The following is a 23,656-nucleotide window of genomic DNA, read 5'->3' as shown; positions in this document are numbered from 1 at the left end:
AGTCCTGGCTCTTATCGACCTCTGCTCCTCGTGTTGTACCCCGAGTGTCTCTTTCTATACAGTGATAAAGCCTGTAGGGCTCGTGGTTGTAGAGCCTCATTTTCGGGGTTGCAGTGTACAGGTGAGGTGATTAGGCTGCCTCATCGGCAGGTAGTGCCCACATCGCCATGGCAACACACACCTAGAACAGGCCCCACATATCCCTGTATAGGCCCCACCGCCTCACGACCTCCGACCTCAACAAGCTGCCAGCTCTGTCAGTCCTTGGCTGACAGAAGGAGGGAGACAGCTCCCTGAAGCCAGCCCTTAGAGAGGCAACCATTAATTTGGGGGCTGGGGAGCGGAGGTGGAGGCCTTGGATGTCATAGAGACCCAATTAAGAGTTCCCTTCCACTTGACGCCCAGCGGAAAGGACCCCCAGGTCACTCAGTGGGAGCGGGGCTAAGCCTGGCCCCCTGATGGCTGCGACAAGACATGGCCATAATTAACGTCTGGGAAAGGGGCTGGGAAAGTCATCCGTGAGGCATTCGGGAGTTCGGGAAGGCAGCTGGAGCCCAGTTTGGGGAGAGGGTATGTTTTTTATAAAAGAGGGAGCCCTCCCTCCAGTTCTGGACTGGCGCAGGGATCAGAGGACTCTGGGAGTTACAGGAGTTAGAGGGGCAACAGCAGTACAGCCGCCTGGTCCCCTCCAGCACTTTCAATGTCCAGCTCCCCCCATCTATCCCACACTGACAGCCTGAGGCAGCAGCTTCACCTGACCTGGAAGACGGGAGAGCAGCCTTTCCAGCACAACACTGACTGCATGGTGTGCACACAGAGGTAAGGGTACTCCTCTTCATCTCCCAGAGCAGAATCTGAATTCAGCTCTTCATCCACACAGCCTTCAGCTGCTCTCTTGCAGAGAAGAGCTGAAGGAAGCATTTGCTGCTTTAAGGATTTTGCCCTGGCCTTGGAGAGTTGGCACACTTTCAAGAGCGTTTCTTTTAAGAAGACACCTCGAGCCATTTTGTGCGTGAAATGAGAAATTGCCAGCTGGTATCGTCTTGACTGCCACTGGCACTGCCGTACGGCTCTTGGTATTACTCCCCCCCTGCAGGGCCTTCAGAGTGTGGGCTGCTGGCAAATGGATACAGCCACCCAGAAGAGTGGGGAAAGGCCACGGGGAGCAGGCTTCGCAAATCCCTGTTCTTCTGGATTTCTGCATCTAAACACATGCTGCTGCCCGGATTTGCTTGGAGATGAAAATGTAAGACGCGCAAACATCCAGCCGAATCACCACAGAGGTAGAATACCGATGCTGATCTGTTGTGTGCGCAAACCCCATCTTCAGTCTGAAAGCACGCATGAGTGTGTGCCCCATTCATTCTCAACAGGCACCCTGTCTCAGCCTGTCCTGGGCCAGAGCAATCAGAGGCTCGTTTGTCATCATTCTGCAGCCCCCCTGATAGCCCTCTTCACTTGATCACATTACGGGCAGCAGGGCAGCAGGAGGGCTGGGAATGGTGCTCCTCGCTTGACTGTTCAGAGGTCGGAGCTCGAATGGATCCAGGACAGGACTGGGGACCGAAATGGGCCTGGGGGAAAAGCTGGTACTAGAAACCAGCAAAAAGTCACCTGTGGTTCGCACAGAGAAGCAGGCTCCCTGTCACAGGATGATGAAAACAGAATGCGGAAGGCAGAGCGCGCACACACACACACACACACACACACACACACACACACACACACACACACACACACACACACCAGAAGAGACATAGCACTCCGGGCTCTGAAACATTTGCATACGGACAGCAGGATCAGAGTGGCCTCCAGGAGGCTGGGGAACAGGTTCACGAACCAGGAGGAACTTACACACCCTCAGCTCAACATGGTCTGACACTGCCAGAAGCAACTGCTCGGGGCTTGAGCAAAAAACAAAAAATGATGCGAATAGTCAACAATCTATCTCAGTGTGGTAAGAAGGAGTACAATTTCTCTGAACTGGTAAGATTCAGCAACTTCTGTATAAAAACAGGGCCTTAGTGAAATAACCCAGTATTTACAGGGCCAGTTCTAGGCCAAAAAATGCTAGCACGCAGAGAGAGCTCATGAACATCACCAAGATGCGTTTCTCTTCCAACTGTCTGCTCTCGCCTGAGTCGACCCCTCTCTCCCTTTGTCCTCCGGACTATTGTGGTGCAGATGAGGGCCTGATCACTGAGCTGTTATCGGTCTGAACAGGGGTCGTGTGGGTGAAGAGGTCCTGCCCGTCTCCTGTCCACAACTGTCGCTCCCCCCCCAGGAGGAGAAAAGGAGATATCAGGACTTCTGACAGTCAGGGGCGCAGTGTGGCTGGAAGGCACTGCAGACATGTTTTATACCTTGATTCTATTCTTCTGGAAAGAGACTTAAGCAATGCAGCAGTCTTCCTCTTCCACATCTCCCGCAACAGGACTGTTTCACATGGTGTGACCACTTGTTGCAACACATTTGCCCTCTTTTAACTAATGGCTGCACGCGTCCAAGTCAGAGGCAGGCTAGGAGTCCAGGAGCTACAATCCATCCTCTGCTTTGAGAAAATGTCTCTCGAAAGCCCAGCCCGGGTCTCTCCCGTCCAGCAGCTGCCTGGTGTGTGTCTCCCTCACCGACGCCTGAGAATGAACTCCCACTGCGAGGCACAGCAGTCAGCCGGTTCAAACTGTAAGCGCGCTGCCCAGGCTGTGCGGGCTGTCGGTCAGTGCGTGGGGACAGCAGCGCACTGTCTGAGACTCCGGTCGTCTCCGGTCCAGGACTCAGTGTTTCAGCGAAGGCAATCTGAACAGGCCTCTCTAGGAGCTGCTATTCCTATTTATGCACATGGAACATTAACCAGGATTTAAATGTTTTACTGGCATTAAGATCTCATTCCAGCCTCCTGTACCGGGTGACACAGGTCAGGTGAAACCCTGATCCACAGAGTGGCACTATGTACTGTTTAAGCACTTTGAAAAGCGAGCTCTGTGCTCACCACACCCCCACAGTGAAAACCTGCTCTCTCTGCCTTTCCCAATCTGCATGTCGCTGCAGGATTACAGATCATTACAGGAGTTTATATAGGAGCCGCACTAACCATCTGAAAAACGAACAAATACGTTTGAAACAATTCCTAAACCTTAGCCTCAGGCACACTAACGAAATCTGAGACTGGTGCTTTCCAAAGGCTAACAGGCGTCATAAAAGAATATTTACTGAAAGGCTTGCAGTGCTACAAGCCTTTGTAATGTCATGTAATGCTATATCGCGTTTTTAGATTATTGCATACAGAAAAACCCCTGCATCAAGATTCCTGTTAACCCATTTCTTGGAAGTCAGTATTAACACTGCTAGAGCTAAACAGCACTACAGGACGCTTGAAAAACAGCAGGGCAGCCATTATGAACAGCGGTACCTTCGGAAATAATCTTTTCCTTTTTTTGGAGATGTTGATGTGAACAATGGAAGGTAAAGGAATATGGGTGCCATGAGCTGGCTATGAGCCAGCAGGCCCCAGTTTTTGCTAGTATTTCCGAAGGCGGCAGTCACTCACACAGCCGGACAGCGAGCAACGTTCCCGGCAGAGCAGGGAGGGGCAGATCTCAGTTTCAGCTCCTACAAGCCCAGCCTGTTAAACAGCACTTTGGAGACAAGTGGAATTCAGCTAAACCGTCTTTCTGCTGCACGTTAAATGCCTGACATATTTGTGTAAGCAGCTCAGAAAATGCAGGTCACGTAGACTGCAATCACCACTCGGGTCAGGGGGTCAGAGGTGAACTGACCGGTCAATTGGCTAAGAGAGTCAGGTCAATTACCCCGAGTAACCCATGGAAACGGGGTGCCTGTGCCCGAGAGAGGCCCCCTGGTCCCCGTGACCCCCACCCCAGCTGTGTCGTCCCAGTGACATCATCCTGCACGCACCTGGCTGAGGTGGAAACATTCATTTGAAACCCACACAAAAGCAGGAAATGCCTGGCATCTCTTCCTGGGGATCTCCTCAAGTCCACCAACACTCTTCGAGTGACCTGGGGGGGTCCTCTCGGCGGGACGCCAGTGGAAAAGCCCCGCATACAGAGCACCTGAAGGCTGTAGCAGACCCACTCCAGTGCACAGTCAGTATTTACTGCAGATACGAATGGAAAACACTGGAAGGCGAAGCAAGGCCCCTTTCAGCTGGGAGCTCCGAGGATGTGACTCTGGGTCTGTGATAATGAATATACTGAATGTGCACAAGACACTGCACAGCGGAGCACACAGAAATCAAGTATTGATCGTGCAGCAGGGTCCAGGCAGAGGCAATCGGCCGCGTGTCGTGTAACACCAATAACAACTCTACCAAAAGCACTCAGCGGGAACAGCCTGAGAGGGGGCTCGCTCGCCTGGGTAACTGCTCTCCTGCGCCTTCTCACTCAGCGTACACTGCCCCTTGAGGTGGCACAGATGTTGTTTGCAAATACAAGTATCACTTCAGAGCAACATGGGGGAGAGCCGCTCAGATCTCATTTCTGCAGGGAGGGAGGTGTGGCGACGCAGCAGAGACCGAGGGGGGCAGAGGGGTAGCAGGCCTAACAGTTTGGTGTGAGGCCCTCTCTACACTGATCCCCGGCTTCTCACACAACTGGTACTTGCAGCTCGCAAAAGACAGATGCCCCGGGGGACGCGTGTTCACAGCCCTGTGTGGGAAAGCCCAGGGGATGTGTGTTCACAGCCCTGTGCGGGACGCCCCGGGGACGCCTGTTCACAGCCCTGTGCGGGACGGCCCGGGGGAAGCGTGTTCACAGCCCTGTGAGGGACGGCCCGGGGGACGCGTGTTCACAGCCCTGTGAGGGACGGCCCGGGGACGCGTGTTCACAGCCCTGTGAGGGACGGCCCGGGGGACGCGTGTTTACAGCCCTGTGCGGGACGGACTGGGGGACGCGTGGTCACAGCCCTGTGCGCGACGGCCCGGGGGACGCGTGGTCACAGCCCTGTGCGTGACGGCCCGGGGGACGCCTGTTCACAGCCCTGTGCGCGACGGCCCGGGGGACGCCTGTTCACAGCCCTGTGCGCGACGGCCCGGGGGACGCCTGTTCACAGCCCTGTGAGGGACGGCCCGGGGGACGCGTGTTCACAGCCCTGTGCGGGACGGCCCGGGGGACGCCTGTTCACAGCCCTGTGCGGGACGGCCCGGGGGACGCCTGTTCACAGCCCTGTGCGCGACGGCCCGGGGGACGCCTGTTCACAGCCCTGTGCGCGACGGCCCGGGGGACGCCTGTTCACAGCCCTGTGCGCGACGGCCCGGGGGACGCCTGTTCACAGCCCTGTGCGCGACGGCCCGGGGGACGCCTGTTCACAGCCCTGTGCGCGACGGCCCGGGGGACGCCTGTTCACAGCCCTGTGCGCGACGGCCCGGGGGACCTGTGTTCTTGTGAGCGCTGGCCTATGAAAGTGAAAGAGCAGCTCCCCCACCCCTTGATTCCCTGCACAAAGGAGCCCCAGCACATGCCTCAGCGCACAGGGATTTCTGAGGTGTCGCTGGGGTCACCATGACAACGGTTGCTAAACAAAGCATTCCTGAGAGCCATCCTCGCTTTTCAGTTGAGAATGGGGAGAAAGTGTAATGGGAGGGAAAATAAAAAACAGGAGGATTCGTCTCTGCAATACGGGCGATTACTGACGTAGTCTTCAAAGAGACCTGAGAGCAGAAAGTTGTTAATGGGATTGAGGGAGTGAGGGCCCGGTTTTCTCATTACAGCAACGGCTTTTTGAAGAGCTATTCTCTCTCTCTGACTTTTATTGGGAATATAATGTATTACTGCCTGGGAGCCGCATTTCAATCAGGGGGAATGGGGCTATTCGGCACTTATGCATAAACCATTTCCCCGTTGAGACTTTATTTTAGTTCCAGCGCATAGAGGCTGGCCATAGTGCTGTCCCTGTTCCTTCAGCTACGGCCAGTGCCATGATGTGGACAGCGAGGCCTCAGATGTGAAACCTTTGCAACCTAAATGAGTCACAGAATTACCATTCCAGGGTTCCAGAAGTGTAATTGCTTCACGCTTGACGAGAGAAATAGTAGCTGGGTAGGATTCGCAATGCAGAAAGAGCTCTGCTCTGCCTCCTGCCCCATGATAGGCCCCCTCCATCCGGCACCCCTGGGCAGTTCACTGCCTGTCTACTCTGCCTGCTGCCCCTTGGAAGAAGAACACTTTGCTGAGAAACACGATGAAAGAGAAAACGACAGAAAAACAAATACAAACTCAGCCGGAACCGGTATGGCAGGCGATTTCGAGAATGTACGATTTCCTCTTTCTGTGGCAACGTGGCTACCTGACGCCTGACACAGCAGCTGTTTGCACACGTCTCTCTCACGCGCACTTTTCCCACAGTGCCCTGACACACCGCTGCACGGAGCCGGGCACGGTTCACGCAGACCCTCGCTCGCTCCAGGCTGGGAGGGGGAGGGGGGTGGCTGGAATTCCAGGACGGACCTGCAGTTGTTGCTACTTCAGGAAGAGCAATGGATCTCACATACAGGACATTAACTGGCACAGGGGCAGCCCCAGCTCACTGCCCTTCGACTGCTCAGCAAACTCCCCGCTTGGTCAAGACAGGAAATGGGCTGGACCGGGCCAACTTGGTCCAAGCAAAAGACCCAGAACTGAGACAAATCCTAGGCAGGTACAGGCTGAGGCAGCAGTCTGGAGACAGATGTGGAAAATCACAGAGGGGAGAGTGGGAGGAAGTCAGGGATGTGCCTCACTTCCTACCCTGCCACAAATACACAAGCTACACATGGGGTAAAACAGCACAGCGATAGCCCTGCTAGGGCAGGACAGACAGACAGGCAGGAACAGCTGCAGAATTACATCCCCACTTGCTGCAGGCCGGGGGAGAAAGACCCAGCACTCAGGACTCCAAATCAACAGTGAAACACGACCCAGGGGGCACAGAGGGAAACTGGGGGGAAATGAAGGCTATTGTGTATCCAGAGATGTTTTTCTAAGCCCTGATATCATGTCAGTGGAGAGGTTTCCACTGCCTCTCTCATTATCCTCCTCCTGCTCTGGTGTCGGGGTGACAGCTGTGAAGGCTGCGCTAGCGCTCCCAGTTCCCACCCCAGGAGAGGGGCCAGAGCTCTTCAGCTCCCCCAGCAGCAGCTCTGCCTGCCAGCTGAGGCACCAGCTCTCTGGAAATGTAACGCTCCGGGATGACGCTCGGACCCGGGACCTCTCTGGGCCCGTCCTCTGGTAGAACAAAGCCCAGCTTGGCTCTTTAGAAACCACTGGGCCCTCACTTCAAAAGGCAGCGCATATCAATGAGCCTGCCGTAACCTCCCAGCCCAGGACAAAGGGGCTGCACGCCTGGCCGAGCCACGTCCTGACTGGCCAGCAGGGGCAGACAATGGCTGACTCTGCCTGTGTGAAACGGAAAGCAGGCTCTGGGGGGGAGCACACTGGCTCTCTCTGGCATCAGACAGACCACACCAGCTCTTCCAGACTGCTCCAGCTAACTCCCGAGCACATGGAGAACAGGGTACAGAGGAGCACGTCGTCCGGGCCCTGGACCAGCACCCTTTCGGTGACCTGCGCCCTCGTGGGACTGACTGCATCAGGCCTGCGTGGCGACTCCATGGCCATCCTCTCATCTGCTGCCAGCTTCTGTCCTGCATGTCTCACCGTCCCCACAGTTTTACTTCTCTGCACTGCTCGGACGTTACCGCGGCTGTACCGCGCTTAACACCCCTCTCCTTCTGTGGTAACTTTGAGAGAGTTCCACTGTGAACAAGGTGTTAGGAAGGTGTTGTGCGGGATGGAGCAGACGTTATTTTCATTTGATAGAACGATCAAATTAAAAAAGCGAAAAAGCAAAAACCGATCATGACTGGTAACTCAAATAGAAAAAGAAGCAAGGGAATCTAATTTTAGAACACTTAAAAAACAGAGACATCGAGACTGTCACACAACTGTGAACAAAATCTGATTGAGCTCATTTAGCTAACAGGAAATTCATCCCTGCATCTATATTAAAGATGCACATTCTCTATGTGCACATCACTCTCTGACTGCAGTGTGACAAGACAAAAGCAAGCAGCGATGTTTAACAGCCTCTGCTGGCTCAGTTCTCCCTGACGAGAGTAGTAGCAGTCTATTTATAGCTCACATGGGCTGTGCACAAAGACAGCTGCCCTCCTGGGGTTCGCACTGAGGAACAGGAGAACCACTTCACTAACACCTCCTGTCCTAGATTAGTATTTCTGCTCTCGTCAAACACTCCCCCTGTTGCTCCAAACTCTCGCACTCCTCCACTTGTGTGATCCTGGCACGCTTGTGTGCGGGAAGACACGGCGCACACTTTCAGACCACAAGACCACAGGGCGGCCCCCGGGCTGTGCTCAGCGGCTGTTCCCCATCCGAGCCCTGCACTGTGACTGGAGAGGAATGACCACCTCCACGGCCAGGATGAAAGACGCCACCAGAGGGGACACCCTGCGGGCCACAGGTCTGGACACGACGCAGAAGGCAGTGATGGAGGCCAAGAGCCCACACAGCTGAGCGACCGTCGTCACCTCCACGTCTTTCACGGGGGGTGGGGGAGAGTGGAACCAGAACTGCTCCTCTGGGACTGAACTTCCCTGCGGCGCGTGTTCAGCCAAGCCCCGCGCCGAGACAGCGGCACCCAGCCCCGAGAGACCAGGGACAGTGTCCAGCCGGGTGCTGCTCCCTCACGCGGCTCAGGCCTGACTCTCTCCCTGCAAAGAGCAGCGCTCCGATCTAGAGTTCACCAGCCACCTCCGGGGCATGAGGGGAAGGAGGGGGTGGGGGTGACGGTTTATTTTTCCCTTTGTCCACTCTGATAATCAGTGGTGCATTTCTGTCACACGTGGCTTTGTCAAAACACATGTCAAACTGCGTGAAAGAAGCTGCCTCATCCATCTCCAGACCCTCCCAGCGAGGACACAGCTCTGCCGCCTGTGTCCTTTGGCAGATTAGTGGCAACAGAGCCAATTAATCATTAATGGGATCCCAATTGGGAGGCAGGGAATTCTCTTCCCAGAACTATTGGATCACAGGGCCCCAGATATCTTTCTTTCAGAGGGCAGGATAATAGAGCCACCTACAGCTCTTAGGCCATTATCAAAAGACACTTCCAGCATTCCTGGCTCACAAGGGTTAACAAGGAGGACAGGGAAGAAAGGGTGGGAAATGCATACTGGGGGGGGGGGGCAGGAGGGGCCCACTCTGTTTTTTTGTCATGACAACATTAATGTAACGTTGGGACAAGAGCACAGACAGCTCAGCCATGCGAGTGGCCTGGGCTTTTCACAGGAAAACAGAAAGACAGAAAACGAAGGAGTGAAGCGTTCCGCTCATAAAAGGCCTTTTTGTACGCGACTGGGGGCCAGAAATCCAGCTCTGTAACCCCCGACGTTGGGGAAAAAAAACTCAACGCTTTTTTTTAAAGAGAAAAAACCCCAAAGCCGCTCAGCTTGTCATAAACTCCCGTCTGGAGACAAAACCCCTTTTCTTCTTCGCTGACCCTTCCTGCTCCGCCGGGGCGGCCCTTTCTCATTCAAATCCCGCGCACAAAGGGGCTGAGGGGACAGGCAGCCGCGAGATCGGGGGGAACCACACGGGCTCCCCTCAGCCCCCACCACGCCAGCGCTAGAAGGGCGCAGGGTACACCTGTCTCTGCCAGGGCTGCCCCTCCGGCCTGGAGCGGCTCGGGGAGCTGGGAGGACAGCCCAGCCAGCGCCGCTCCGGGCCGGTAGCGGCCGAGCACAGGAAGGAAACCATCCAGTCCTGCCAGAGAGGCGGCCGAGCTGCTCAACCAAGTGCGAAGGAGGAAAAAAAACAAAACGCTGTTACGCAACCAAAACATTTTCCACTAAATTAAGTCGGCATGATCTCCTTCATCGGCTGGGGGGGGGAGATCAAACTGGATAGCCTGCAGTCAAAGAGCGCTGACTTGGAACAAGCGACCAGAAGGCTGTCCTGGATTGCTGTGCCTAAAACAAAAAAACAAGAACTGAAGCACCCCAGTGGAACAGCTGAGGAGTTCGCCAGTTGGCGAGGGGGGTGATTTATTCACACGCAGGCCGGCAGAGAGCCGCTGATCTATTGATCAGCCGCGGGAGGGGCAGGGGGGTAGGGTTCACGAGGAGAACGAACGATGGAAGCGTTCTAACACCGCCACGAGGAGGACGGAGGAGAAGGACGCAGGGGGAGGGGGGAGGACACAGAAGTAAACTATCAATCAGCGTTCCACTGCACTGCGCACACGAGCTGCAATTGATCCAGCTGAGGCCAGACTCCATCACTGAGCCCCCCTCTCAGGACCACTGCTGCGCCCCAGGCATCCGTACACACACTCGACTTCCAGGGCATGAGCAGATGACTAGACTGACTACCACTGCCCACGGGCAGTTTGGACACGCCCTCCAGACAGGTGTGACGAGCACGTGCAGATGAGCAGGCCTGGCTGTCCGCACTGAATTCACAAAGGGATGGACGCTCTCGTGAGCACTGCGCAAACAGTCAGAGCAGTCATCTGGCTTGACTATCTCCCTCTTTCTCGCAGAGCTGCTGTGGATGAAACAGGCAGCCCACAGTGGACGGGCTTCTCTAACGTAGAGCACAGATAAGAAACAGGGCTGCACATCTGCCACCACCCCCAGTCAGAGGGGGAAGGAGAGATCAATATGCCCAGTCAATACAGTAATCAACCTCAGCAACTGAACAGCACTGCTGAAGGCCCCAGGGAGACATGGGGGGAGACTCTGTGAAGGAGGGGCTCAAGGAATTGTGCCCATCAGGGTTGAATGGCCATGTCCAGCCTCTCACAACCAGCACCCACAGCTTGCAAGGGGTGAAGAATTCTTCCTTGTGTCAGTAAACCCCCTTTCCCTGTGCACTCCACCCAGGGCAAACACATGGAGAGCCACAGAGAGAGACAGAGAGACCTCTCCCCTGCAAGCTGCCAGTCCCCTGCACTGACAGGGCGTGCAGGAGCAGAACAGCCCATAGACTCGCCGCCCCTGCCGGACCGCCGAGACCCAGCCGGCACACCGAGCCCGAGAACTGCGCCTGACCCGGCTGGCAGGGCAGAAGGAGATGGCTCAGTCCCTCCTCCTCAGATTAAAGTGGAAACACTGGGCTCCTGCTGCAGAGCTAAACCAGATCCGTGGAAATAAATTCACTCTCTTCACTCAGAAACTGCATCTTCCTTCGCTGGAATCACAAACAAGGAGGCCCAAGTTAAAGGGCTTTTATTTCAGCAGACTGCCTGCAGAGATCAAATCGGCAATTTCTCTGACCTGCGATCGTCGCAGCTCTGTGTGAATTTACCGCTGCAGTCTCACTGAAGCGCTTTCGTTTTGCGCCAGCCTCCCAGATACAAGCGCAGAGCCCTGACCAGTTCTCCGCACTGAGCCCCAGGTGGGGGTTCAGAATGACAGAGGCGCAGAAATGAGACCCCAGCCTCGCCACCACAATGTGTTCCCAGGAGGCCTTGAGTCTGGTTCCTCTCCAGGAAGGAGGACTGGCTGTCTTGGCAGAGGATGCACACAAGCAGTTGGGCTGGAAGATCTGTGCTGCCTACTGCCTCCCTGTACCCAGTTCTGAAGCCACCCGCCTTGCGAGCGAGCCAGCGTGGTGCAGGAAGAACTGAAATAACACACAGGGTTGCACAGCTGCTGGAGAAGTGGCAATCAGGACTCCTGTGTGCTCTGATAACTGTTTACATGAAGTATTTCCTGCTCTGCTGTGCAAGACTTGAATCAACACCCCACACTAAACTGAGCGTCAAGCACTTATTAAACACAGTGCACACGACTTCAAGGTCAGCAGAATTCAGAACCTACGCCCGGCATGCCAGCGACGGAAAATTAGATGGGACACCGACAGGAGGTTCCCGCCCGCCAGCTCTCTCCCTGCTGGCCGCGTGCCGAGCCGGGGAGCCTGCTGAGCCGTTTACGGTCTAAACCACAGCCACGTCTCGCCGGCATCAGTCGCCCATCTCCCCCCGCCTCGTCCAAGCTGCTTATTAGGCAGAGGATATAATTAAGAAAATAAAAATGCAGATTGAAACACCGAGTCTGACGCTCACCCACTCTGCCCCTTGCTAACCCATTCTTCTGGTCTCATTAAGTCTCATTATCGCAGTCACCCAGCTCGTAATTAAACCCACCGGATATCTTCCTGCCGAGCCCATCATCTGACACTAAACACTATCTGCCACACGCCTTTGTTTCTGTAGGCGTTAGCCCTGTAGTCCTCGTTCGTGATGAGGCACTGCACTGCCAGTTACTACCAGAACTCTGCAGCGTCAAGCTCTTCTCCAGCACAGCGCTGAAGGAAGCAAGTGTCTCCTTCGTCTCTGCCTGGGAGGCACTACTGCTAGCAGTTTATCCAAACAGTCTTCCAGGTGCGACAGTATCGGTGTGGGAGCTGGGGACTGAACTCCCCTCCCCCCAGCAGTACAAGAGCTTGACCACTGGAGCACAGCCAATACTGGCCAAAGATATGCTTGGGCTGAGTTACGGCCTCAAGTTAAACAACCTCTGAACGAGACCTGAGGGTTATCATAATGAGTCCAGCAAGTCCTGTGGTCCACCTGCACCAGTGCATAAGAGCTGGATAGCAAAGAGTCAAGCAAAGAGCGTGAGACAGTGTCCTGGCCTGGGTGAGAGCTGTCCTGGAGGAGAGAGAAGAGACAGAGCCCAGGCTGAGAACTGTCCCAGGGGAGAGAGACAGGGAACCTGAAACACCAGCCTTTCAAATCACAGCCTGCCACAAGATGAGAGAGACCACACAAACAACCGTGTCTCTATATACAATTCACTGTAAACTGATTCTATAATGCAGCTGTGATTATCTAGACGTTAGATTATGTACAGACGTTTTATAATTTTGCATTCTGTACTTCCGGATACCTATAGTCCTGCACTCCCAACATGTCTACCTGTTCCACCTGCCCCTGTGCTTTAGGAAATCATGTACAATCTTCTTAGGCCAATGAAGTGGATTTGCTATGATTGTGAAGGCTGAACACTGTGTATGCTGTAAATGCTCTGGCCATCGTGGTGTAAGCAGCAGACCGCTGGACAGACTCTGCCCAGAGCAGGCAGCTCTCCTGATTGGCTGCTGTCAGCGAGAGACTGCAGACAATGGAGCTCAGCTCAGGCTGCATTTCTCACACACAGTCCCCGCGACCCCCCGCCCCTGCCCCCCAGTTCGTCCATGACCGAGCCCTCTCCAGCTCTGCAGCAGCATTGCATTAACATGACGCAGCCAAGACCCTGCTGCGCACCCGCACTTCCCACTGTCTTGCGCCCCTGAATGTGTCCTGTCCTCTGTGCTCAGACACACACGTGTGTGGAAAGCCACACACTCAAACCCGAGCCTCAGAGCGGTAAAGCAGACAGACGCATGGTCACTCCTGACACATCGCACAGATCTCTCCGCTGCTCCTCCCTCCCACACTGCCCCAGAGTGCCTCAGACACACACCGACGCCCCAGCCTGCAGAGGCACAGAGACCTGTCCTACTTCTGCTGTGTTGAGGGACTCGAGCCCACAGGCTACTTCAAGGCAATTAAAATCTGGGAAGTGGCAATTAGCACAATTAACAAGAAAGGTTTATGACACTGCACGAGAGAGTGGGTGAGAGGGTGGGTGGCGAGGCGGTGGGTGTGAGGGAGGCTGGGAGGCAGTGGCGGTGGGTGTGAGGGAGGCTGGGAGGCAGTGGCGGTGGGTGTGAGGGAGGCAGTGGCAGTGGGGGTGGGTGTGAGAGCTTGGGAGGCAGTGGCGGTGAGTGTGTGAGAGGCTGGGAGGCAGTGGCGGTGAGTGTGAGGGAGGCTGGGAGGCAGTGGCAGTGGGTGTGTGGGAGGCTGGGAGGCAGTGGCGGTGAGTGTGAGGGAGGCAGAGGCAGTGGGTGTGGGGGAGGCAGAGGCGGTGGGTGTGGGGGAGGCAGAGGCGGTGGGTGTGGGGGAGGCTGGGAGGCAGTGGCGGTGGGTGTGAGGGAGGCTGGGAGGCAGTGGCGGTGGGTGTGTGGGAGGCTGGGAGGCAGTGGCAGTGGGTGTGAGGGAGGCTGGGAGGCAGTGGCGGTGGGTGTGTGGGAGGCTGGGAGGCAGTGGCGGTGGGTGTGAGGGAGGCTGGGAGGCAGTGGCAGTGGGTGTGAGGGAGGCAGTGGCGGTGGGTGTGTGGGAGGCTGGGAGGCAGTGGCGGTGGGTGTGAGGGAGGCTGGGAGGCAGTGGCGGTGGGTGTGTGGGAGGCTGGGAGGCAGTGGCGGTGGGTGTGAGGGAGGCTGGGAGGCAGTGGCGGTGGGTGTGGGGGAGGCAGTGGCGGTGGGTGTGGGGGAGGCAGAGGCGGTGGGTGTGGGGGAGGCAGAGGCGGTGGGTGTGGGGGAGGCTGGGAGGCAGTGGCGGTTGGTGTGAGGGAGGCTGGGAGGCAGTGGCGGTTGGTGTGAGGGAGGCTGGGAGGCAGTGGCGGTTGGTGTGAGGGAGGCAGTGGCGGTGGGTGTGGGGGAGGCAGTGGCGGTGGGTGTGGGGGAGGCTGGGAGGCAGTGGCGGTTGGTGTGAGGGAGGCTGGGAGGCAGTGGCGGTTGGTGTGAGGGAGGCTGGGAGGCAGTGGCGGTGGGTGTGGGGGAGGCAGAGGCGGTGGGTGTGGGGGAGGCTGGGAGGCAGTGGCGGTTGGTGTGAGGGAGGCTGGGAGGCAGTGGCGGTGGGTGTGGGGGAGGCTGGGAGGCAGTGGCGGTGGGTGTGGGGGAGGCTGGGAGGCAGTGGCGGTGGGTGTACAAGACTGCAGCGCTCCTCTTGCTGCAGACAATGGAGCTCCAGATTAAATCCGTCGTGTCAAGACCGTCTCTTTCCGGTTCGCTGCCGCCCGGCCAAGCGACTCCGTGAGGCTGGTAGGCCTTTAATTCTCTGTCTTGCTGCGGTGTGAAGAGGTGCTCAGAGCTCTCTTGGCACAGCCAGAAACACAAAAACCAGCTACTGTAACTCTTCGCAGTCAAGTGCCTCTTCATCATGCTCACTTTACCGAAACACCTTGCCGACAGCAGCACACAGACTCCAGGACAATGGATTCCTTTTTGTGTCAACAGGCATACTAGCAAAGTTCAAGAGCACGTCTCCACTACCAGTCATGATACATTAAGTGTTCTTTAAACCTAACCCTCAGTTAATGCACAGCCTCAAACAGCTACTCCAGGTCACACAAGCACCTGAGTCACAGGCTGTGTGGTGGCTCTGCGGCTAAGGATCTGCGCCTGTGGCTGGAAGGTTGCCGGTTCATATCTCGCAGCTGGCAGAGGAATCCTACTCTGTTGGCCCCTGAGCAAGGTCCTTAACTCCAACTACTTCAGGGGTGCCGTATAAATGGCTGACCCTGCACTCTGAAGCCAAGCTTCTCTCCCTGTCTGTGTGTCTCATGGAAAGCAAGCTGGGGTATGTGAAAAGACAAATTCCTAATACAAGAAATTGTATATGGCCAATAAAGTGATCTTATCTATCTATCTTATCACTGTGTTTGAGCAGATCTGTGAGATGCCAAACTGAAACAGGGACGCCTGTCATATACCCCACTGGCATTCACAAGGCTCAGCACACCACTGAACACGCTAACCTGAACCCTGCACACCAACAGCTGGACACGCTGACCCGAATCCTGCACACTGACAGCTGGACACGCCGACCCGAATGCTGCACGCCAACAGCTGGACACACGGATGAGGGCCCTGCACACTGACAGCTGGACGGACTGACTCGAACCCTGCACACTGACAGCTGGACACGCTGACGAGGGCCCTGCAAGCTTACAGCTGCACATCCTGACAACTGACAACTGACGCTGACAACTCACAGAGTACCGGTGAAATAATGAGAAATACTTGTCTGTGCTGTTAGATGCTGACGCTGGACCAGGAAAACCGGCAGGGAACATCCACAGTGGCAATGAGCCCTTCCCATGGTGCTTTAGGAGCTGGGGCCCCGGGTTTGTTCAGCAGCCCAGACCCCGTGGCTGCGTGCAGGGAACACATACCGCTGCCCGACAGGTGCAGAGTGCAGCGTGCACCCCAGGCTCCTAATTGCAGGGACGCGATGACAGCTGCTCCACAGTGACCTGCCCTTTTTGTTCCCCTCAGCACATCTGTCACCAGGGGGAATGCGTTCTCACCCCACAATCAACGAGCAGCAGAGCGCTGTGGTTGCTCTGAGCCACGACGCTGACTTTAATGAAAGAAACAAGCCACACAGCACCATGTCTCTTTCAGAACATCCCTCTTACCCCACAATGAACGCCAGCTGGTCCAGTTGCTGCTGACAAGAACAGCGAGACGGGCATTGCAGCCCACACTGTGCCAGTGAATCCACACTGAATACTGAAACACAATCCCATCGTCTCAAACTGAGGAGGCGTTCTGGCAATATGCCGCCTAACGTGTGGCATTTTCATACTTTCATACAAGCCTGCAGTTTATCACAGTAAAAGAAAACCATGGGGGTTGTACTTGTCAGCACGTAACTCATTGTCAGCTGTTGTTCTTAGACACTTTGTGAAGGTTAAACACTGAAGGAGCTGAAGAAAAGGTGAAACTTGGCTCAACCGGACAGTTAAACAGCAGAATGGAATTCAGATGCAATCAGGAGACCGCCAGTGTGCAACTCCACTCTGGTTCGCTAGATTGCTTCTTCTGTTTAAAGCTCATGAACAAGGCAGAAATCCAATTACTCCTGGTATCTGCAGGCTGTTAACAGGCAACCAGCACTGGCATGATGAAGTTCTTCCAAAAGTAGAAACAGCACACAGGCTAAACCCTTCTGAGACACCAGAACCACTCCGGTATGCCCCTGTGGCTGTATAAAAAATCAGCTCAATTAACAAGAATGTCCCCCAGGGACTGTTGCTGAAAAGGGCCCAGTGGCTAAATCAACTGAGCAATGAATCTTGTATCAGGGTGCCTAGATGACAGTTATGTTCAAGTTATTAAACCAATACAGCAAAACTAGTCGGTAAGCTCTCAGACACTCTTTACTGCACACGCGGCGCAGACTGCCGTGACAAACAAGGACATCGGCAAACCCCACAAACCAAACAAAACAAGCAGGCAGAAACAAAAACTCAGCTCTTACCGGACACAGAGATCCTCATGGTGGCCTCCAGCGGGCGATTGTTGTCCAGCGCGCTGCTCAGCCGTATCTCCCCAGTGGTCTGGTTCAGGAGGACGAGGTTGAGCTCGTTCCCCTGCTCAAAGGTATAGTGCAGCACATCGGAAACGTCGGGGTCGTGAGCAGGGATCCTGCCAATCACTCCCGTGGGGAAGCTGCTAGACTTGTTGGTGACGTAGTTATTGAAGATGATCTGGAAGTTCTTGAGTACGGGCAGGTTGTCATTCTTGTCGATCAGCTTGATGTGCACAGTTGCCCGGCTCACCAGAGGTGCGGAGGTGGCCTGGACCACAATGACGTACTCAGACTTTGTCTCATAGTCGAGATCCACCAGGGCAGTCAGTTCCCCGGAGAAGATATCCAGCTGGAAGACCTCGGGGATGTTGCCCTCCACAATCTGGTACATGATCTGGGCATTGCTGCCCTCGTCAGGGTCGGTCGCAGTGATCCGTGCCACCACTAGGCCGATGGGGCTGTTCTCCTCCACAAAGATGTCAAACTCATCCTTCTCAAAGACAGGGGGGTTGTCATTGACATCCAGTATGGCCACCTGGATGTCCACAGGTGACTTCAGAGCAGGGACACCCTTGTCCACGGCAAAGGCACGCAGGTCATACAAAGGCACATTCTCACGGTCCAGCCGACGCAGGGTGCGCACGATCCCCGAGGTGGACTCGATAATGAAGTCGCCATCACCATCATCCCCTCCTTGGAAGGTGTAGAACACCCGACCATTGAGTCCAGAGTCGCGGTCGGTGGCAGAGATCTGGACGACACTGGTGAAGGCAGGCACATCCTCGAACACGGAGCCCTGGTACTGGTCCCGCAGGAACTGGGGTGCATTGTCGTTGACATCGTTCACAAGGATCTCCAAGTAGGTTGTGTCGGACTTCTGCGGGATGCCATTGTCCTTTGCAGTGATGGCCAGCGTGTAAGAGACTTGGTCTTCGTAGTCCAGTTCCATCTGGGTGGTGACTGCTCCGGAGTCTGGGTCAATGCTGAACTGGGGGATGCTGTCCTCCATGAAGTAAGTGATCCTCGAGTTCTCGCCGGTGTCTTCATCCGTGGCGCTTATGGCGACGACAGTGGTGCCGATGGGCCGGTCTTCGTTGATGTTGACGGTGTAGTGGGAGCTCTGGAACACCGGCCGGTGCGTGTTGGCATCTGTGACGTTGACAAAGACCTGCGCCGTGTCGAACCGCGTGCCATCGGAGGCCGTGACGGTCAGCATGTACTGCCGCTCCAGTTTGTAATCTAGAGGCAGCGCCAGGGTGATGAGGCCTCCCCCGCTCTGGCTGGTGATGGCAAAGCGGTTGCGGGTGTTCCCGCTGGAGATCTGGTACGTCACCACGCTGTTGACGTCCCGGTCCACGGCAGACACCGTCACCACGCTGCTGCCCACGGTGGCGTCCTCGTTCAGGCGCATGTAGTACGACCTCTGCGTGAACTCGGGGTTGTTGTCGTTGACGTCCAGGATGGTCATGCTGACGCTGGCCGATGAGGACATGGCGGGGCTGCCGTGGTCCCGCGCCTCCACTCCGAAGCTGTAGAAGTCCACCCTCTCACGGTCCAGCTCGTCCGCCACCACGATCCAGCCGGTGCTGTTGTTGATGGTGAAGGGGAAGTCGGGCGCGGTTTCCACCAGCCGGTACTCCAGCCGGGAGTTCTCTCCTGAATCCGCATCGATGGCTTGGATGTGGATGACGGAGTAGCCCAAGGGCACGTTCTCCAGCACGGTGGCCTGGAAGGGGGTGCTGACGAAAATGGGCGCATTGTCGTTGACGTCCAGCACCTGCACCGTCACCAAGCCGCTGATGTTCGAGAGGGGGGGGCGGCCGCCGTCCTGCGCCCGGACGCGCAGCGTGTACTCCTTGTTGGCCTCGTAGTCCAGCTGGCTCACCACGTCCACCTTTCCCGTCTGGGCGTCAATGTAGAACTGCCCCCGCGTGTTGCCGCTCATGATGCTGAAGTGCACCACCGCGTTGCTGCCCCGGTCGCGGTCCGCCGCGGACACCTGCAGGATCTCCGTGTTGGGCGCCATGTCCTCGGGCACCTGCACGATGTAGCGCTTCTCGCTGAACTGCGGGGCATTGTCGTTGTCGTCCTCCACCGTGATGCAGACAGTGGCGGTCGAGCTGCGTGGCCCCGGGTCCCGGCCTTGGTCGTTGGCCTCCACCAGCAGCACGAAGGCCTCCACCGTCTCGCGGTCCACCGGCCCCTTGGTGCGGATCACACCCGACCTGGGGTCGATCTCGAACACGTCGTTGGTGCCGTTGGTGTTGAGGATGTGATACAAGATGTTGGCGTTGGCCGGGGAGTCGCCGTCAGTGGCGCGCACCGTCAGGACCTCGTAGCCGATCTCCAGGTTCTCCCGCACACTCTCCTTGTAGTCCTGCTGCTCAAAGACGGGGTCGTGGTCGTTGGTGTCGCTCACCAGGATGGTCAGGGTGGCCATGGAGGACCTGCGCGGCGTGCCGTGGTCCAGCGCCGTCACCCTGAACACATGCGTGTCCTTGGTCTCCCGGTCCAGCTCCTCCGCAGTGCTCACTGTCCCGGAGTGCGGGTCGATGGCGAACAGGCTGTTGGAGCGGCTGTCAAACAGAGCATCAAGCGAGTATTCCAGCCTGCCCGCTTCTCCCTCGTCCGGATCCACGGCCTTCACCACCACCACCGCCGTTCCGGCAGGCTTATTCTCCGGCACGGACACCTGGTACATGGGGGGCTGGAACTGAGGGCTGGAGTTCACGTTCCTCTTACTCCGGTTAGCGATCCCTGCCTCCGAGAGCGCAGCCTTCTGCAGCAGCTTCTCCAAGCGGCCCTGCCTGAAGGAGCCCAGTGCGATACGCCAGTGCACCGACACACTGTGCGCCCCCGCGGCTCCTCTCCCTCCCCCTGCTACCTCACCGTGGCCCCCGCTTACGCACCTGCTACAGTGGAGATCCAGTTCCAGAAAGGCGCTTCGCCTCAAACAGAGACGCTCAGAGGCGAACAGCTCACCGCTTGAGAAATAGACACCGGGATTGCCCGCCACGCCGCAGCGAAACCCACAGGCTGCCAGTGACTCGGGCAGGAGCTCCGCTGCCCGAAAGAGCAGAGCCCCGGCGTCATAGCAAACTGGCTGGTGACCCCGTTCGGTCAGCAGGCTTATAATATCCATGTCCCGTGTGCCTTTCCTGCGATGCCTCGTAAAACAGTTCCTGCCGTGTACGTGAACATCATAGCGGCTGCTGACCAGGTGGCTGAAGAAGGGGGACGAGTGATCTCTGCAGTCGGCGGCGGTGTAAACTGTGAGCGGGTTCGAGGGCAGCTGGGCACAGCTCAGCTCTTTCGAGAGGAGCACGGTTCCCTCTGTCGGGCTCGTCTCCAAGAAGCTGTTTGTGAATCTGGGGGTTATTACCTGGTCCAGCGTGCAAGTCCTGCCCAACCTCGCCACCACTGTCCCAACACTCGCCCCTTCTCTCAGGTGAACACTGTACCCATCCGAAAAAACCGCGAGCGCGACGAAACAGGTACAAAACAGCAACACATCCCACTTCAGGAACAGCATTGCCCCGGTAACAGGTTTACCCATCTCTCGTTCTCTCTTCTTCTTTTTGTTTTGATTTTTGCCCGCAATCCTTCCCTCAAACTTTCCTCCGGGTCGGTCTCCGAAACTGCTGCGTGATATCCATGTTTGGCTGTAATCCGCTTTGGAAATGAAAAGACTCCAAAGGCGCTTCGCCTTAACCGACGGTATATTCCCACAGACACTGTGTATCCTCCGCCGTGCTGCGTGTGAATGATCAGCTCAAAATGGCTTCTACTATTCCCTGCGCCTTGTGGGCAACTCATTACCATAAACCTGCTCCAGTACAACAGGAGGAGAGGAGGGAGAGAGAACACAGCGGCTGCCTGGATTGTTAAAGACAGCTCTTAAAAGGGCAACTCTGCTGCGCCCGGGGGGTGGAGTGGGGACCCTGACTTGTCAAGTCACGCCAAGACTGGCAAACTCGTGAACCCCTGAGCAACACCGGGCCAGACAGAGAAATGGATGAGAAATGAAACAGCTATCAGATGACAGTGTTTGATTCCAAACAGAACATCCCTGCGGCTCGCGTCGATCGATCCACTTAAGAGCTGAAACTCAGTCTGGGTTTTATTTTTTTACAAGGAGGAAGAAATAATAATAATAATAATAACAATAGTACAGTGGTGCAGGTAGCTTGGGGGTAAAAGAGGCGACTGAAGGAGGTAGTTGATGCGACACAAACACTATAGATTGTTTAAAGGGATGTGAAGTAACAAAAAGTACTCCAGACGTGTTAGCTTTTTTTCCTGAAACAAGGTTCAAAATATACTAAACACCGAACAATTTACCCCCGGACTGCAATTTGTTGAGTAGATTCAAGGCCTTGTCTGTATAAACACAATGATAAAAGGAATTTAAAAACCGCCTTCGAAGTTTTTTTTTTGTTTGGTGGTTGACAGCAACTGTAAGAGTAATAATCCAAGTGTGAGAAATGACCTCGATGATCCCGAGTTACGAGTTATTTTAATTTTTTCGGAATCCGAAATCTCCTACCCTTCCAGATTCCAGCACCGTGCTCGGTACACCCATTTACTGCCTAAGTTTTAATATATGTGTATAACGAAACGTGTTTCTTTTAAAGTTCAAATAAAGAAAATAGCGAGGGCTTTTTGTCCTAAATAATTCAAAGTTCTGAAAGATGTTTCTGCTCTGCTTCCCAGAACCAGATGCTCACCGTTTTAACTTCCAGTGCGATAAAATTTACATGACAGTGGCTTTGCGGCTCTGCGGGTAACCCGCACACACCCGCTGTGAGGAAGACGGGTCTCGGGGGACTGCGAGGCCTTGAAGTTACGCCAGTGGACATGCGGCCTCAAATACGCCGTGTTGCTGCAGAAGGAATGCAGCTCGGTAATGACTACAGCATTGTTCATAAACGGAATAATGTTTCTTCCAAAAAGTCAAACTTATTTAATTGTAAATCACGTTTAAGCCAGGGAAGTCTATATAAAATATATGAAACCGCAACATCATCGAGAGGATTTGTCTCGATGGGATAAAAGAGAGTTATCCTAACCTACTGGCGAAACAGGGGTCTGAACCCCAGTTCCTGCAGGGTCTCGTCCCTTCTTCTTTTGACCCCCAGGAAAACCCCGGTTGAAACCCATCTGCTTTAAAGACCAAAGTTAATAAAGACGGGTGAAGAAGACGTGTTGGCGAGGCTACAAATAACGACCAGTACTTAAGGGATGAAACATTTTCTTCCACTAATATCTGGAATTTAAATTCAAGTTTTATTTCCTATAGTCAGACGCATTGATCAGGTGGTGTGTTTTTTAAAATGTGTTGTTTAAGCTTGGTTGTGCTGAGTGCACCTGCCTGGAAAGTTCAATTAGGAATACATTTATAAGAATCCTTTCCCGTTACTCAGCCTGGAGCCCGAAGGAAAGCCCAAAAGCGAAGTAACATCGCCACCTACTGGCATAATTGAAAATTGGTTGCACCTGTTAGGAACAGGAGGGAGGCACTTTTTAAAAAACTAAGGCATAATATGGAAAACACAACGTTTAGGCTGTGAAGCCTTCTTCAGGCGTGAGCACACTTGAAGAAGACTTCACAGCCAAAATGTTGTTTTCTCTCTTCTCTTTTCAGCATGGAATACACCTATTGTTATGGGTGATACCTATTGTTATGAGCAGCCATATCACCCTGCAACTCACAACTGGCAACCCACTGAAGCTAAGCAGGTGTGAGCCTGGTCAGTACCTGGATGGGAGACCTCCTGGGAAAAACTAAGGTTGCTGCTGGAAGAGGTGTTAGTGGGGCCAGCAGGGGGTGCTCACCCTGTGGTCCACGTGGGTCCTAATGCCCCAGTATAGTGATGGGGACACTATACTGTAAACAGGTGCCGTCCTTCGGATGAGATGTAAAACCGAGGTCCTGACTCTCTGTGGTCATTAAAAATCCCAGGGCGTTTCTCGAAAAGAGTAGGGGTGTAACCCCGGCGTCCTGGCCAAATTTCCCATTGGCCTTAACCAATCATGGCCTCCTAATAATCCCCATCTATAAATTGGCCTCATTACTCTCTGCTCTCCTCCCCACTAATAGCTGATGTGTGGTGAGTGTTCTGGTGCACTATGGCTGCCGTCGCATCATCCAGGTGGATGCTGCACATTGGTGGTGGTGGAGGGGATCCCCATTACCTGTAAAGCGCTTTGAGTGGAGTGTCCAGAAAAGCGCTATATAAGTGTAAACAATTATTATTATTATTGTTGTTTTGCAGACAATGCATGCTGACGCAGCTATCCACCTAAGGTATAATATAAAACATATAAAGCTTAACCTTCTACTTTCCCTGTTACACCTAAATACCTTGTTACTGAAGGCTACAAAAGCACTGTATATAATATAAAATCATGAATCCTCCCCTTGTTTCTGTTACTATGCCACTTGCTGTCAGGAATAGTAATGGATGAAACAAGCCCACAAAAAGCCAGTAAAAACACT

The 23,656-nt window shown here is 55.0% G+C and overlaps 1 protein-coding gene across 3 annotated transcripts in view; it reads right to left on the bottom strand.

Annotated features, from left to right (window-relative positions):
• Positions 1–21,045, bottom strand: part of celsr2 (cadherin, EGF LAG seven-pass G-type receptor 2) — a 58,642-nt gene extending 37,597 nt beyond the window's left edge. For 2 of the 3 annotated variants that reach the window (XM_088640632.1, XM_088640633.1), the window contains exon 1: positions 17,107–21,044. In XM_088640632.1, coding sequence (XP_088496758.1) covers positions 17,107–20,713 — 3,607 coding nt within the window. In that variant the 5' untranslated portion in view covers positions 20,714–21,044. Of the gene's footprint in view, positions 1–17,106 lie in introns of all 3 variants that reach the window. The other variant, XM_088640634.1, reaches the window with a different exon arrangement.
• Between the last annotated feature and the right edge of the window lie 2,611 nt (positions 21,046–23,656).

The sequence above is a fragment of the Lepisosteus platostomus genome, chromosome 7, assembly GCF_059453375.1.
Source record: "Lepisosteus platostomus isolate fLepPlt1 chromosome 7, fLepPlt1.hap1, whole genome shotgun sequence".
In the NCBI taxonomy this organism is placed as follows: Eukaryota; Metazoa; Chordata; class Actinopteri; order Semionotiformes; family Lepisosteidae; genus Lepisosteus; species Lepisosteus platostomus.
Note: the sequence above shows the minus strand (reverse complement) of the source record. Positions and strands in the feature narration are given on the sequence as shown.